This window comes from Diuraphis noxia, unplaced genomic scaffold (assembly GCF_037042655.1).
Source record: "Diuraphis noxia isolate RWA-SAM2 unplaced genomic scaffold, SU_Dnox_SAM2 contig0002, whole genome shotgun sequence".
NCBI classification, from domain to species: Eukaryota; Metazoa; Arthropoda; class Insecta; order Hemiptera; family Aphididae; genus Diuraphis; species Diuraphis noxia.
The window spans coordinates 56,760,460-56,778,513 of NW_028301712.1; the positions used below are offsets into that span (position 1 = coordinate 56,760,460).

Genomic DNA, 18,054 nt, shown 5'->3' on the forward strand with positions numbered 1-18,054 from the left:
TTTTGAAATATATAAAATAATATTCAGTTATTAGCAAAAAGACCGTTGATAAAGAATTAACGCCCAAGCATGCTATTAAAAAAAAATGTATGTTCAGCTTTAATTGGATGGATTAAGAATAAAATAATAACCCTATGTAACAAAATCAATGGATGTATATGTGATGCGATATTCATGTTATTTTAGTCCTGCATATCATCAGTGATTTCATGTGGATTTAATATACCAGGCACAGTTTTCTGTACTTCGCGCTTTTCTTCTTGAGCCGCCCTTAACGCTTGTTCTCTTTCTTCAAGGTATAAGTCAGATATATCTTCTCCAGTAAATTCCTAATGAACATATTAAAATATTTTGTCAATTAAGTCAATTATAACATCTAGACTACAGATTTAGTTGTTACTTATTAAACACAACTTTAGAAATATTAAACTATTGTACATTATAAAGTTTAATAGTTTTAAACTTTAACAGTTATTTGAATTAATTACATTATTATATCATGCTTGAACAACATTTCTGTTGAATCAATAATATACCACGAGTAAATTTTACTTTATCAATTTCCTGACAACACTTAACAGCAAGTAACTATATGAATATCAACGAGAGTTAATAATTTAATTTTTTAAATAATATCTCAAATTTACTTTTAAAGTATTTTTATTTTTCATTTAAGACTTAAATATAATAATTGAAAAAATATATAGCTTAATAAAAGGCAAATTTCAAAATATGTTGTTAAGATTTGATTATTAAGATCATTAAATTATATAAAAAATATTTAATGCAATAGTTGCATTGTATCAATTATAAAAGTTAACAGATAATTAAATTTAAATAATTATTTCAAAACAAAAGTTATATTAAAAGAAGAAATCTATCCATAGATTTGTTTTATTTTAAAAACTTACGACAGAGCAAATTTTTGTTCACTAGTTTTGATTGTGAGTAGTAAGTAAATTTTGATATAAGCGTTAACCTTAACAAATTTTCAGGTAAGAACATTATCTGTGGTTAAGAGAACAATGCATGTATTGTCTTCGTCTTTACTGAAGCCAATAATACCAAAATTTGTATCCAACAGTCCCAATTTTTTGCTTAAATTAGAAAGAATTTACCTATTTTACTAATATGTATGAACATTATCTGTGTACTCTCATTGGATTTTTACTTATATTGTAGGTGAGTTATGAACATTTTCAAATCATAATTTACATGCTCATTATTCATCTCAAAATAAAAATATTGCAAAATACTAATGACAGAACACGGATAATGTTAAAACATTTAGAGCGCCCAGGTAAAGATTGTAAATTTTGCCCATAAAAATACCCTCCACGGGATAAATGATCCTGTTCTGCAGAATCTACCAAATTTGATAATTTTTATTTAAAACTAATATTGGGTAATATTCTACAGACTGCTTTGAACTCTGTTTTCAATATTTTAATTTCAAACTATATGTAAGCTTGATTATATTATGCCATTTGAAATAAAATAAAAATTGGAGTTTGATGCAGTCTTTAGGAAGTCTTTGTTAGTTCAATATAGTAATCAAAATCCTATAATACTACAAGCATAGGCGTGTCCAGACCTCATTCGCAGGTCATGCACAACAGTGGCATATCTAGGGGATTGGGAAACTGCTAATCCTCCCCCTCAAAAAAAATAAAAATTTCTGTTAGGGTTTGGGGATATGACCTTGAATTATGCACATGGTGAAAAACAAAAAATTTAATATGAAAATAGAAATTGAGAAAAAAGGTTCATATTATGCATCAAAATGTACTATGTAAGCAGTTTGATCAAATTTGCAGGTTATGCCTGTGCATGACGGCATGACCCGTGGACACGCCTATGACTACAAGTCATTAGAATTTTCCTAAGAAGTCATTATTTTTGCTATAAAGCTCCGTTTCAACCCTTTCTAAATAGCTAACAGTATTCATTATAAATACTTAAGATGCTCCCCGCGGTACAAAAAACTTATGGCTACCTATTCAGTTCTGGATAAAAAATATCAAGACTGCTAGTTTCTTCAATGCAGCGTATTATGTACTGCAGATATATAGTGTTTATAATATGATGATATCTTTAAAGTTTTAACAGTTTCATAATTATTAATTATTAAAAAAAATTGCAATTTGCTTAAACTGTAAGTTACTAAAGATTATATAAAAACTTTAATATTTTTGTTATCACTTACTCTGATCTGAACAAGGAAATCACGAAGATGATCTTTAAAAGCTGTTAGGTCATGATTCAAATTAAACATGCCTTGTACAGTAAGAGCAATTTGAGGATCAGCCAAATGAGGGAAAGCTGTCTTTAGCAGTGATGCTACAAAATCACGAACATAGGCAACATTTTTATCTGTAACTTCACCATCAGGAGGTGCACCTGGTGCACTTAACAAAACTTCAATCCTATCGCTCTCCACTAATTTGAACATGTATGATAAGATTTGTGCATGCATTAATAAACCTATTAATCAAATTTAAAAAAATAAATGCATTTATAAATTTAACTCTTCACAAAATAATTATGAATAAATCTTACTTGCGGTATGAGATGTATCTGTAGCAACAGAAAAAACATGTTGCAATATATCAGTAAAGTATGATACATAGAAACTCTGAGCCGCTTGCTTATGCTGTTGAACATTCTGTAATAATTTGTATAATATCTGCAAAAACAACAAAGCTAACATGTTAATTATTTATACATATTATTGTATTATACTTGTTTCTTTTATGTTTGTAGATAAATTATACTTATTAAAAATAATATAGAATACTTATCAATTTTTAGTAATATTGAAATCTTTAATGTTACATAATATACTCATAACTATAATGTGAAATCTTGTTGTCAGTGTTTGTTATTTGTTAAAGCCTTAAAGGGTAATATTTTTAGACAATTTCTAGTTACAGGAAAGCTTTGAATATAAAGTTCTTTCAGACAAGAATAAAATATTGAAATTTGACTATTTACCCTAGGAAAGTTTGTATACTAAAAGTCGGCAAAGACACCTTATATAATTATATGAATTGATTTTACTACTTTGTTCGTAAAGTATCTAAAATACACAAATATGATATATTAATACTACAATTAGTAATGACTTAGTATTTAATAAGTTTTTGTCTATCAAAAATATTTTCATAAATTGTGAAATAAATATTTTAACAATCTGTACATAATATTCTCATAAATTCAGACTCTTGGGTCAAGATAATTCCCAATCTTTAAAAAGTATAATATTTATAAATATTATATCCCAATCCCTTAAAAGTAAATTTCAAACATTTTTAATTAAAACTTTTTTAAATGACTATATTATATATGTCAATTTCTCTTGGATAACATACCAATAATCCAGTATCAGCAACATTACGCATGGTATGTTTAAAAGCCCAAAATATTGAATCCAAAACCAATTTAAACTGAGGGGCTGGTATGGATAGGAATGATACAAAGCAATGATTATTTATTGCCTAAAAAAAAGTACAACAGTCAATATAAAAATAAGTTATTATTGTTTAAGTTTATTACTTACTTGTAAAAGGAGGTAGAAATTTGTTCTGTGTTCAGGAAATTGCTCAAAATCTTTATTTATCATTGTAAGTGTCGCCTCAAACACAGCATCTAAAATTTTAGATACTGCCGGAGTTATGTCAGACTGTAGTTTGTCAATTATTGTTGCCATAGCACTAAGTACTTCTGGTTCTCTAGCGGATGGATGCATAGTCTTACTATAATCTGCCAATACTGTTTCCAAAAGGGGAGGGATGAAATTTTCTAATACCTAGAAACAAAATATTGTAAAATGACTTGCACAATTGAAAGTGCGCTAGATGTATTTTAGAAGTAGTTAATATACCATGGCATTATCATTAGATCTAGAAATCCAATCTGATATCAAACGTAATGTTTCTTTTTTAATAACTCTCATATTTTTAATCAATGGTTGTTTTGTTACACTATCTCCATTAGTAGCTATGGCGTCAGTAATATTTGCACTCATTACGTTGTAAATGTTCAACATATCCAAGTAGATTCTTCCCAACTATAATATATATAATAAAGTAAAGAGATAAAAAAATGCATATAAGACTTAAATGCACTTACTTGTACAACATATTGATGTCCTAGAGATTTACATGCTCTAGCATTAGTTTTTAAAATATTACCCAATTGTTTAACAAACTCGGGCTCTTTTAATATCTCAACATCCTATGAAATATGACAATAAATAAATAAAAATAAAACATAAATTAAAAATATAATTGTTACTTTTGAAGCTTGACTGATACAATCATCCCAAATTAAATTTGGCAACAGCATATATTTATCAATTAGTTGTTCTTGGATTTTAGAATTCACTTGAGCACTAATCATAATACCAACAGCTTCATAAAAGGTATGCACCTTAATATCAAATTATAAAAATTAATAGGAAAAAATCAGGTAAGCAAAAATGTATATTATGTAATTACTTGTTGTGGCTGTAAGTCGCTTATAATTGTTGCCATCGAATTGAGAATTTCCTCAATAAATGGCATAGCTTCTCCAACTTGAACTTGGACAAAGTACCTTCTACATTTCATTGCAATTTTGATAAAAGTATCACATGCCATATCTTGAACACCATCATGAGTTTCTACAAAATAAAAATTATTATTATAAGACTCAATAAGAGAAGATAACTAAATTTATATATTAAATATAATTAAAATATACCATTAACTAATAAATAATAATAGCCAGAATATGATAAGGTAAAAATTGCAACATTTTAAGATTGTCAATGAATTTTTAACTTGGATGCAACATTCACCAACCAATTTTAGTTGATATACAGTATTAATATATTTTTCTTTGCATATTTGAAATAAGTATTAAATACATTAGTGATCTACAAAAAAGTAGGAACTGATTCAATGTTATATAATGTAAATAAATCAATCCAGCCTAACTCATATAGGATTTTACTAATAAATACTTTATTTAACATGTTATTCTTTAACATTCAAGTGTGTCAATAAGCACATATTAAAATTTATATACCACAAAATAAAATGTTGGGTAAACATATTCTCAGAAAGACTAATCAACATCATATTGTATATTCACATTAAGCTGTTTTTCCTCGTTGAATTTTAAAATCTAAGTTTAGTAATGTTCTATTACAATATTTTGTCCATAGGATTAAAGGTAAATGCATCATTGGTTCCTTAGATTTGTATCGTCAAATATTTTATTCAGGTTATCATTCATAATCATATGCATTCATTTAAGTGTGTCGCTAAACACATATTAAAATTCATATACCACAAAATAAAATTTTGAGTAAGGCATATTCTCAGAAAGACTAATCAACATCATATTGTATAATCACATAAAGCTATTTTTCCTCATTGAATTTTAAAATCTAAGTTTATTAATGTTCTATTACAATATTTTGTCCATAGGATTAAAGGTAAATGCATCATTGGTTCCTTAGATTTGTATCGTCAAATATTTTATTCAGGTTATCATTCATAATCATATGCATTCATTTAAGTGTGTCGCTAAACACATATTAAAATTCATATACCACAAAATAAAATTTTGAGTAAGGCATATTCTCAGAAAGACTAATCAACATCATATTGTATAATCACATAAAGCTATTTTTCCTCATTGAATTTTAAAATCTAAGTTTATTAATGTTCTATTACAATATTTTGTCCGTAGGATTAAAGGTAAATGCATCATTGGTTCCTTAGATTTATATCGTCAAATATTTTATTCAGGTTATCATTCATAATCATATGCATTCATTTAAGTGTGTCGCTAAACACATATTAAAATTCATATACCACAAAATAAAATTTTGAGTAAGACATATTCTCAGAAAGACTAATCAACATCATATTGTATAATCACATAAAGCTATTTTTCCTCATTGAATTTTAAAATCTAAGTTTATTAATATTCTATTACAATATTTTGTCCGTAGGATTAAAGGTAAATGCATCATTGGTTCCTTAGATTTATATCGTCAAATATTTTATTCAGGTTATCATTCATAATCATATGCATTCATTTAAGTGTGTCGCTAAACACATATTAAAATTCATATACCACAAAATAAAATTTTGAGTAAGACATATTCTCAGAAAGACTAATCAACATCATATTGTATAATCACATAAAGCTATTTTTCCTCATTGAATTTTAAAATCTAAGTTTATTAATATTCTATTACAATATTTTGTCCATAGGATTAAAGGTAAATGCATCATTGGTTCCTTAGATTTATATCGTCAAATATTTTATTCAGGTTATCATTCATAATCATATGCATTCATTTAAGTGTGTCGCTAAACACATATTAAAATTCATATACCACAAAATAAAATTTTGAGTAAAACATATTCTCAGAAAGACTAATCAACATCATATTGTATAATCACATAAAGCTATTTTTCCTCATTGAATTTTAAAATCTAAGTTTATTAATGTTCTATTACAATATTTTGTCCATAGGATTAAGGGTATATGCATCATTGGTTCCTTAGATTTGTATCTTCACATATTTTTATTTATTTATCAATTTATCATTTATGTTCATCTACACTAAACTATCAATTATGAAAGTGAACAGAAATTAATACATATGTTGTAGCCACTTCGTGATATTGATTTTTTCATGAAAAGATTACCATTTCGTGAAATGGTCACTCATATTTAACATTGTGTAATTTTTTTCATTAAGTGGTCCTTCACTTTGTATACTGAAATACAACATTTAAAAACTTATTCTACCCTTATAGATTTAACTTAAATAATTATGTAAAGTAATAAAGTTTATTTATATCATATTAATTTATAAACCGTATTATGAACATTTTTTATTATTTGGAGGAGGAAAATGAATTGTGACAACAACTGTTACATTTCAGACTACCTTAAAATAAACACATCTTTTGGTTTGACAAGCACTTTTACACAAACAACTTACAAATCCCTGACCTCCCGATACAATTTGGACAGTTTCACGGAAGGTTAATTCTTTATGATCATCATTATGATTATGACTTTTATCAAAACCAATAAATATCATCTACACATTTCAAATAGTCTGATAATGAGAGTATAATAGTCATATAGAATAATTTATATATTATTTAAGTATTTATTGTATTATTTGACATGTGCATGAGGGTTAACATGGATATAATCAAACTTGACATTTCTGTTAAGTTGTTTGTGTAAAAGTGCTTGTCAAACCAAAAGATGTGTTTGTTTTAAAGATAGTCAAAAATGTAACAGTTGTTGTCACAATGCATTTTCCTTCTGTAATAAATAAAAAATGTTCTCAATACGATGAATAAATTAATACGATATTAATACATTTTATTACTATACATAATTATTTAAGTTAAATTTATAAGGGTAAAATAGGTTGTTAAATGTTGTATTTCAGTACACAAAGTGAACGAATACTTTGTGAAAAAAATTACACAATGTTAAAATTGAGTGACCATTTCATGAAAAAGTGACTATTTCGTGAAATATTTTTGAATTTCACAAAGTGTAAAAAACGTGTTTCCATTTCACAAAATGATCATCTTTTCATGAAAAGATCGATTTCATGAAGTGGTTACAACACATACAAACCACACAAAACAATAATTTATAGTAGGATTTGTATCAGAAACAAAACATCAACATTCTATGGTCATAATAAATTATTTTTCTTCCTAATATAACAGTCCAAAGATTTGAGTTAGGAATGAATTAACTATGGACAAATAAATATGTATATTATGACTATGTAATTACATAATTCTGTGATAAACTATATAAACTACCTAATTTAATAGATAAGACAAATATACCATTGATCCTATTTTAGAAAGTTTAAAAATATTCACATAATATTATTTCAGAAAAAAAGTATTTTAATTTCATATTTGTAAATCAAAATTAGCATGGCATATAATCATCACAAATTCAATTATTTTAACGCTTAAAAATATTTATAATATTTGTTATAATAATCCACGAAATGAAAAGTGGCCTCTGATCACACAAATCTAGTAACCATTTCACCTCAGTAGTCCCCAATACGCACAGAACGGCAACACCTATGCTGTGTCTGATAATAAATAGTATAGGTTGTGAACCCACAACTATAGGATGGGGTAACAATGTGAGTTCAGTGCTCATATGCAACTTTTCATGCCGTGGACTATAGAAAGTATTTATTACAATTAACAACACAATATACAAAAAAGCATAAATTTAAAAAAATCTATAACACTATTTTGTTATAATATATAATATTTATATAACTTTTACTACTTATCTAAGTAATATACAGTGTTCCTGCGAGGATTTACCCGTTGCGACATCTCCCAAAATAATTTAAATATTAAAATTTTGGTTTTATAATAAGACTGATAAAAACTACAATTATTTAAATTTTAAATTTATTTTAAAGTTTTGGTAAAAAAAGTTAAAAAGTATATATTTTTATCTAATCATTTCCAAAACAAAATTATATTTTTACAACTTGTTTACCAAAACATTAAAATAAATTAAAATATGAAGTAATATTGTACTAAACTTTCCACTCACCATGTCTAATATTGGTACTCATTCATATATTGGTAGATTAATTCAAAATTATAAATATAGTAGTAAAATGTAGTAAAAAAAACCTGTTTTTAATACAATTCATTGAATGTTTAAATAATTATGATCTCAGACAAAAATAATTTTAATTTCATACTTATAAATCAAAATTAGCATGGCATTGTCATCACTGAATTAATATGTTTATTATAATAAATTTTATAAAACTATAAGGTTAAACACTGTCCCACCAATATTCATATTCAGTACTCTTTTAGTAAGGCATTAGTCAATATTTGTAAGCACAATATCTGTAGGTTAACAACTTTCGGATTATCCACGAAAGTTTTTCAGTCTGGTTACTTCAACATTTTGAATTTTTTTTCCACTCTTAAACTGTATTTATCAGTAAATTTCAGCATCAAGCTTTAAATATAAAAATCCATATAATATCTAATCAATATGATAATAAAAAAGAGCTGAATATTATAAACAGGTCCATTTCCTCAGCACCCCCCACCTTCGAATTTTGAGCTGAAACCCATACCGATCATTTGTACCTCAATGGCTTTCAAATTATTCCAGGTGGGGATGCTACGGAAAAAATAGCAGCACACCACGAAACATTTTAAATGCAAATTTTAAGTTGAAATAAAAATAATCTGATTAAAAATGTGATATAACTTAGAAATTCTGATTTTGTGGTTACAAATACTTACTAATGACTTCCTAAAATTTGGATTGTTTAGATTTATAGATCTTATAATAATAGTAAAGATAACCATTAGAAAGGAAAATTCATAAATCAAAATATTATAATTATAACAAAACAAACCTACCAATGTTATAAAATAAATTATTATAATCAGTAACTGTAGTAATATTATAGTATTATAAATAAATAATCATCTATTAGTTTAATAACAAGTTAATAAATGATTACAGCTTTATTTTTGTACATGTCTAAAGCTGGAAAAACACAGTGGCAATAGTGTATGTGTATGTAACTCCAAATTATAAAAATACTATTAATAATTAAAAAGCAAGTGATGATTAATCACAAGATTTTGATTATTGTAAAAGATACATCTCAGAAATAAATTATTTTAATTTCATGGTTTTAAATCAAAATTAGCATGGCAGATTTGTCATCAATGATATACCATTAACTCAGTAGTAAACTTATTAGCAACATTAATTCTAAAAAATTAAATTTAAACTTTTAAAACAAATAACCCCATAAAATGAATAATTTACATCTCAAATATTTCTGTTGGAATTTAAATTTAAAATTTTTTAGTGTAAACTAAACACTAGGCTTCCCCAACAATATATTTTTGAATATCAAATATTTTGTTTTCTACAATATTGAAATGAGATAACGAAAAAAAAAAATTATTGATTCTTTGATAAATCGATACATATAGTTTATATTGTATGCTATAATCAACGGTTTTACATCCTCTTTTATTACCTTTTAAGCGACATGTTACTTTTTGGGGACTGGACCCATTTCACATGATCACATGTCAGGGTGTCAAAGATGGTTCTTGGTTAACTAGGCAAGCCTAGTTACACAATAGATGGATGAGGGGGTCAGTAATTAATGGCCGGCTTGCTCCAAAGTCCTAATACCACCATATGCAAGATGCCGCATAGCTACCTTGGAATCGAACGTGGGACCGTGGTGAGCCAGAAAATTAATTGAGGCCCACTCGGCCACGGGTGACCCCAAGTATACTATATTAATAAATAAAAAAATATTTGTCCGGCAAATAACATCAAGCAATAAACACTGACAACTGAAGTATGAGACTAATATGTTGCTGAATTTTTTTTTCTGTTATCCTGTACTATTTTAATCCTGAATACCTAATGGTCATGCCTATAATTAAAAATAAACATCTATCATCAATGTATTTACAATTATCGATAACCAAATTTCTGAGAAAAAAATTTCACGATATCAATATCAAATCAAAACATTGATATCAATGGAGAAGCCTAATAGTTAACTTTCTAAAAAGTATTGAATGAATTGCTTACCATGCATAAATTCAAATAGTTTGTTGACAACAGTTTTCAAAAATTTCCAATGAGCTCTTAAAAATCTTGGGTACTGTCCAACCACATACATGATATTTGAAGCAATGATTGCCTTATTATCTTTGCCTTTTTTTTGTTCACATAGACCTAGTAAATCTTTAATAGCAGTGACTAAAAATCGTTTTTCATCTTCTTCATGCATTGCTCCAGAAATACTACCAATCGCCCAACATAGCTAAATAAAGTAATAAAATAAATGTTATGTAAGAATATAAATGTGTAATAAATTTAAATATTTACAGTATTTAAGTTTTTCCAAGACCACTCATTTCCATTGACTTGATTATGCAACTTTTCAGTCATAATTCGTTCTGTGTCTACACAGTCTAAATGAGTTAAATAAACAAGTGTTTCTCTCATACTTTTGTACAAACTTATAGCATCTGTATCTTTCATAAACTCCCTTACTACTTCTCCATTTTCATTTTCTACTACTAACACTTCTTCTGGTTTAGCCATGCGGCTTATCATTATATAACGCATCTATGAACCAATAAAACAAATATATAAGATAAGTTTATTATAATATTTACCAAACAAATTAATTTTTTACCTAAAACAAATACTTAAATAGTTTAGGTTAGCTTAAATAAAATGATTAAAACTAACTTGAGATATAACTGGTGCATAAAATTGACGTCTAGGTGAAATAGTGTTACCATCTGGCCTGCTAGTCGGAGAAAGTGAGAAAAGACCAACTATTTGAAGTTGTCCGAATGGATTTTCTCTGTACAAACTAGCAGCCAAACTATTCCAATATTCTAAACAAATCTTGAATATTTCGATTTCTTCAACTTCCGAAATCATAACCAAATAATGTAGTGCCTGAAATGCATAATTATATAATGTGATTAAAAAGATGAATATATGAATTAAATAAGTTCATTAATTACTTTTAATAAATCTTCATTAGAACCATTTTTTTCAACTAAAAGAGCATGCTCTTTGAGAAATGTACACAAAAATAATGCCAAATTTTGTATAAAATTTTGTTCTTGGTCTTGACCCGAAGCATAAGCTTCTTTAATATTTGTATGAATGGGTAACATCTAGAAATAACAATAGATAATGAAACAGTAACAAACAACATAAATAAATAATATTATACCTGAACAAGTTGTGCCATAGTTTTAGAAAAAAGACCGGCAAATGCAGCATCATAATTTGGTACAGTTACTGCTGCAACCTCAGTTAAACATTGCAATGTGATATTACGAAACATAGGCACATTGAAGAACTAAAAAATTGTACAAGACATTTTAGATAAAAACATAAATTACAGAAAATATCTATTAGTATTTAATATGAAATTACTTTAAAAATCAATGTATCAATCAAATCAGTTTCAAATATATAACCAAGTGGTATCCAATTAAGAAATCTAAGGAGTGTATCTAATGTTGCATTTACTAAAGCCACGTTTTGAGAAGAGCCCTGACAAAAAATAGAATAAATCAATTAGAACATTAAATTTAAAACATTAAAAATCTACTTACTAGAACAAATTGACAAAGTTCAAAAATCTGTGCAAATTCAGAACACATAGTATCTTTTAAGTGTTTAGCTTTCATTTGAGTCATATTTCCAGCAGAAAAATCAAATACTTCTTCGCTAAGCAGTTTTAATATAACCATGTTGTTTTGACATAGACTTTCATTAGTCCTACTAGCTCCTACAATTTCACCAACAAATGATTCCCAATTTTTTGGCCACTCACGTTTCAATACCTAAAATATTTAATTGTAAATAAACATTAACATAAAATAAACTTGAAAACTAACTAACCTGTACAAGAATAATGTTTAGTTTGTTTAAATAAGTTTTTTCTCTATCCATTGTCACAGGATCTGAAGATGTTTTTATGATAAGTGCAACGATATATTTCTTTATGCCTTCACATTGATTTCTAGGTAATACTTTCCATCTGGTTTTGATTAATTGTTCCAATATTTGTAAAGCAAAGTATTTTGTTTGCTGATTGTTTGAAAATTCAAGTATAGTATCTACTCTTGTCCATGCATCAGGATGCTCCTTCAATGTAGTTAATACTTCTTGGGCAGCTCGTTGCTAAAATAATATGTTATAAGTAAATTTAACATAATGGTATCTTATTTAGAATCTAAAACTTTTAAAAACATACGTGTAAACCACCAAAAATGTTATATTAGAAATATTTAATAATTTATGTTTTAGTAAAAGAAAAAATATTACTATCTGTTAGTAACTTATAACATAAGGGAACTTACTTGATCACCAGTACCAGTATACATGCATCCCACAATATTTTCTAAAAGTGTAATATCAAGTTTTTGGGAAAAATCCAAAAGCTTGGAAACTTGTTCCGTCATCGTAGCCATATTATTTTCTTTTTAAAGACTTAAGTATTCAGCTAAAAAAATAAATTACTTAGTTATTAAATGAAAAATAATTGTTTATATCATATACACTTACACAAATTAAATAAAAAAGGTACCTATTATGTGTTTCCTTAAAAATATATAAGTATGTGTAATAATCAATAATATTAATCATTCATCCAATAAAGCCGACACTCAACCATCTACTTTTTAAATACTTCTACTAGATGAAACCATCAATCACTAACATATTTTTATAAATTTGTTTAGAAGAGCAAATAAAAACTAATGAGTGTTGTTTGTGGTCCATTTTGAGGAAATTCAAAAATTAAAGCACCAAATGTTCTCAATTAATTGAACTGAATCTTCCAGGTATTAATCATATTACATAATTGTACTATCAAGATCTATGTAAAATAGTTGAACAAGCAATATGAATATTAAAACGTATTAAAAAATACAGTTTTTTAGAAATAAATGTTATTAGTTAACAAAATAATAATTATCAACAATACATTTTTGTGGTAAACATAATCCAATAGACTATAATATTTATAATTATTAAATAATGTGTATCTAATAATTATTAACATATCTATTAAATACACCATTTCAAAAGGGAATATAACCAGTTCTGCACACTTTTTCCACATTCCCCCTATGCTGAGATGTATGCCAAACAGATGCAAAACAATCATTCTTTTTTTGAACAGAATATAGATTAGAAATAGATAAATAGATGGTTGTAGTTTAATTGATTTCAGATTCTATTTTAATTTTATTAGATTTTTAGATTCTGAAGAGCAATTTTTTTCATTTTTTCTAACACATTTCAATAAACAGTTTTAAATTAAATAATTTACAATTTCATTCACAATATTCAATTTGATCACAAAATAATCAAAAAAAAAAAACTGTTTATAAATTATATATTTTAGTTTTTTAATTTTATATTTTCTTTACATAAAAATTTATGGCATTCAGATTCAAAAAACCAAAATGACCCATCCTAAATACAATAACTTTAAATAATAAAATTTATTTCAATCTGAAAGTAGACAATTAAAAAACGAAAAATTGAAAAAATTTATAATTTAGTAGTAAACTGTAGTTTCTATAGACATACATTTAATGTGCTAGTATCATGAATAAATTCACAAGGGACAAATTAAAACTATATTAGTAACAAAAAAATATAATTTAAAACATGCATAATTTAGTTTAATAAACTTACTCAAAAACAGACAGACGACAAGTATACGCAACAGTAACCCTGGACTAAGACCTAGTCACTGTTCCATTCACTCAGAAGACATTCACACACACAAACGAAACAAATCTTGTGTTACAAACCTGAAACAAAACAAAAATCATTAAAATATATAGCAATTATGAAAATCAGATTAATCACTTAAATTGTAATTAACTACGCTCTTTAAAATACCTACTGAAGTATTATAATAGATATTATATATTTCAAACTACAGTAATAGAATATCAGTAAAATAAATAAATAATAACACATTTAAAAAAGTACCAAGTTAATTCTTATACAAAAAGTTACCCACCTAATTTAAACTCAAATAAAATTACTTATCACAAAAAACCTCGCAAAAAACTCTGATATATTTACAGATGGTTAAGTATACACTTGTATACATTTATAATAATATTAGTTATACCTGTGTTAAACTGTATCAATGAAAATTTTAATGCAAAACTTGTTAGGTAAATAAATTAAACTTAAATGTACACATAATTGGATAGGTATATCATATAATATCTAAGGATATCACATATTCAAATATAGTAGCTACTTAAGATACCTATGAAAATAAATATTAAATTAAAAGGAAACCCACATGCTTTGTCCCTGTCTTACAAATTTATAATATACCAAATTATATAATTACTATAAGATAAATCAAATACCTCCAAAAAAATCAATAAAATATAATTTTGTGAATCGTTTGAATATAAAATTATAAACTGTTTTAAACAAAAGTTTAACCTAATATTTATTTTATGGTTTATGATAAGTAATGAGTAAGCAACAATTAAAACACAATATTAATTATCAAGGTATCTGATAGCAAAAATATAATGAATTGTATTGACATAGGCGCCAATATATAAATAACATACAATAAAAAACGTAATATTATTTCTAAACATAATATCATACTAAAACATCTATCTATTCAAGACTCAAGGTGCAAAATCAAAATGATCATTATTTTTCACTACCTCAATATGTCTAACATCACTATTAAACTGATTTTTCTTGATTTTAAATTAGCATTTACAAAATCATGGATTTCAAGGATCATGTAGAAATACAAATCAATATAAATGAACTACTTAACTAAGTTACACCTGAAATTTTTCATGAAAACAATTCAAATCATTGATAAGTTAATAACCTAAGATATTTTCAAAATTATCCACAAAAATCGACTACTAAAATATCAGAAAAACATTAACTTACCTAAATTAGGTAAGTATCACCATGTACATGACTCAAAAATACAAATAAAAGCACAAATACCTATTTAAGTAGACATTAAAAATAATCAATAAGTTAAATGAAACTATTCAAATGATGAAATGACAAATTTAGGTATAATAAACAAATTAAACACAAGAATCGTATAATTATGACAAAACATTCATTATTATTCCTAAGGAATTCAATGAATAACAACTCAGTTACTCAATACACTGAAATAAAAAGATGTAATTCAGAACCCGATGCATTTGCTGACTAAGTGGAACTTTTCAAACAACTCACGGCTTTTTAATATAATCCTGAAGAATAAATATCTTATAAAATAGTTGATTAAAATCACATATTACAGCATTTAATTAGATATCAAAGAATACATTGACCATTATTCGGGAAAAAATGTGATCATAACACACCAACATGCTTAAAATTAATAACAGAACCTGGCAGTTGGACTAAATTATAGGAAAGTAAAATGTCAATGCACTAAGAAGTATAAAATGTGGAGAACCGCGAGGTTTTCAGTAACAGATTTGTTGTTTACGTTCAAAAGGAGAATACACTTTCAGTTACTTTTATCAACTTCCCGCGTCCGACAATAACCAAACCACATTACAGGAAAAATAAACAATTTGCAGACCAGTTCGAAACAGCGCATTGGATTTCGGCAGTACGATTGACGTGATCCAACATCAATACAAAAATTTACATTTAAATCTATGAATTATGAGTTATGACTAAAGCATAAATATTAAATATTAAATAGTAAATATAATACACTTACTACATGTAGGTTTTGGCTTCTTACTGAAAAACTTAAGAAAAATAAAGTACGCAGATGATATATGTATGATTACGGTTAAAGAATATTTTTATTAAGATGGCGTCGCCGAAACCAAAACACATATGCTCACTGGAAAAAGGTATACACCACTACCACGGTCCAAGCGGATCACGATCACCGTGGAAACTTGGTATGGATTCATTGATAACGATTTTTTGTTGTATGAACATAGACATAAATAAACACATGTTTATATAATATTATATCTATGGTATGAAATGAAATGTAATCAAATACTATAAATGATAATACGAGAAAGTCAATGATAATCAGCTGCAGTGACATACGGTCATACGGAGCCCTCCTCAGTTGTACTGTTTTTGCCTATATCACAGGCGTAATTTACATAATAAATGCCGCCAAAATGTAAAATGGCTGTAAACAAAAATAACCATTGGCTTTCGTAAACTGTATAAGCACTTTCAATAAACAGCAATGGTTGCTTTGTACTTAAAACTTATATGAGACTAATTACTATAAGATGTATAGGTACTAATTGCAGTTAATTAGTTTATGTTTATACTTCATAGATACTATTTATTTTGTAAATTGTTTTCATTGGTTTTGTAAAAACTTATGAAAATTTATTCTAAGAAGTCATGTTCAACAAAATATTGTTACAATACAGGGAAATTAAATTCAAACTTGGTTTTTCATAGATTTCTAGCCAATGAAGAATTTTTTTTTTTAATTATCCCGAGGCAACTAAGGCCATTGGGAAGGGGGTAGTATACTGTAGGTTCTTATGGTACCTACTGTAGGTTGGTTTTACACGTGGGTGAGAGTTTTGGCAGAATTTCTATTGGGGCACCCGTAGGCTTCTGCCATGCCCCGGAGTGGGGGATGGCGGCGCTTGTTCTCCGGACACCGTGACTTACCCGGAGAAAAATGCCGCCCGATGGTCGAGGATCGAACCCGGTCCGGCTTAGCCACAACCGACGCCGTAGACCACTCGGCCACCTCGTCCCCCCCAATGAAGAATTGTAAGTTTCTGTACAGAAAAATATGTTTCTAAATAAAAATAAATAACAATTGTAGATTAAATAGTTCGATATTATTTTTGGTAATATAATTTTGAATATATTTATACAACCAGAAATTGCATTTAATGATTGAAGTATAAACTAATATAGGTGTAAAAAATCAACAATTAATTTTTGTAAAAGAATGACTTGTTTATTTAAAGAAAATATTCAAAAAATGCTATTGGAATCAAAAGCCAATATAAGAAGTAAAATTGTTAATTTGATTCAGACTGTATGTATAAGGACAATAAATATATGTAATACATGTAAACTTAAATTCATCAAAAAATTTATAAATGTTTTAATTAATAGTTATATAAAAAGTTGTAATAATAATATGGCCAAATACAAAATTAAAACAGCTAACAAAAAGTTTAAAAAAATTACCCATTCATAAAAATAAATATTTACCTATTTTATATCACTATAGTCTATAACACATATTGGTTAATATGTATTTATTTATTATATTTATAAATAATTTATTTATCATTATTATGTAAATTATAAATATATAAATATATAATAGAGTTTGAAAGTGCATTAAATTATTTTTATATTACCTCAACTAAATAATAAATATTATTA

The 18,054-nt window shown here is 26.5% G+C and overlaps 1 protein-coding gene across 2 annotated transcripts; it reads right to left on the reverse strand.

Annotated features, from left to right (window-relative positions):
* Nucleotides 1-70: 70 nt before the first annotated feature.
* emb (exportin-1 emb) lies at nucleotides 71-16,535 on the reverse strand. Of its 2 annotated transcripts, none has more exons than XM_015515731.2 (20): nucleotides 16,382-16,535; nucleotides 14,326-14,444; nucleotides 12,981-13,123; nucleotides 12,520-12,801; nucleotides 12,231-12,461; nucleotides 12,049-12,168; nucleotides 11,843-11,971; nucleotides 11,628-11,783; nucleotides 11,344-11,559; nucleotides 10,975-11,217; nucleotides 10,675-10,909; nucleotides 4,500-4,663; nucleotides 4,297-4,431; nucleotides 4,132-4,236; nucleotides 3,884-4,069; nucleotides 3,560-3,808; nucleotides 3,372-3,497; nucleotides 2,560-2,686; nucleotides 2,207-2,484; nucleotides 71-329 (listed from the first exon to the last, which is right to left on the reverse strand). In XM_015515731.2, exons 3-20 carry the CDS (start codon nucleotides 13,089-13,091, stop codon nucleotides 183-185), a joined length of 3,240 nt encoding a protein of 1,079 aa, XP_015371217.1. In that variant the 5' UTR covers nucleotides 13,092-13,123; nucleotides 14,326-14,444; nucleotides 16,382-16,535; the 3' UTR covers nucleotides 71-182. The 2 variants fall into 2 exon arrangements, with proteins under 2 accessions (XP_015371217.1, XP_015371218.1); XM_015515732.2 differs by lacking the exon at nucleotides 16,382-16,535 and adding an exon at nucleotides 16,171-16,189.
* Between the last annotated feature and the right edge of the window lie 1,519 nt (nucleotides 16,536-18,054).

Excerpts from the sequence above, each read along its gene's own strand:
- emb (XM_015515731.2), bottom strand. The coding sequence starts at position 13,091 with ATGGCTACGATGACGGAACAAGTTTCCAAGCTTTTGGATTTTTCCCAA. Across the intron at positions 12,169-12,230 it reads AACTTTGTCAATTTGTTCTA|GGCTCTTCTCAAAACGTGGC; the intron begins GTAAGTAGATTT and ends ATTTTTTGTCAG. Across the intron at positions 330-2,206 it reads ATTTCCTTGTTCAGATCAGA|GAATTTACTGGAGAAGATAT; the intron begins GTAAGTGATAAC and ends TATGTTCATTAG.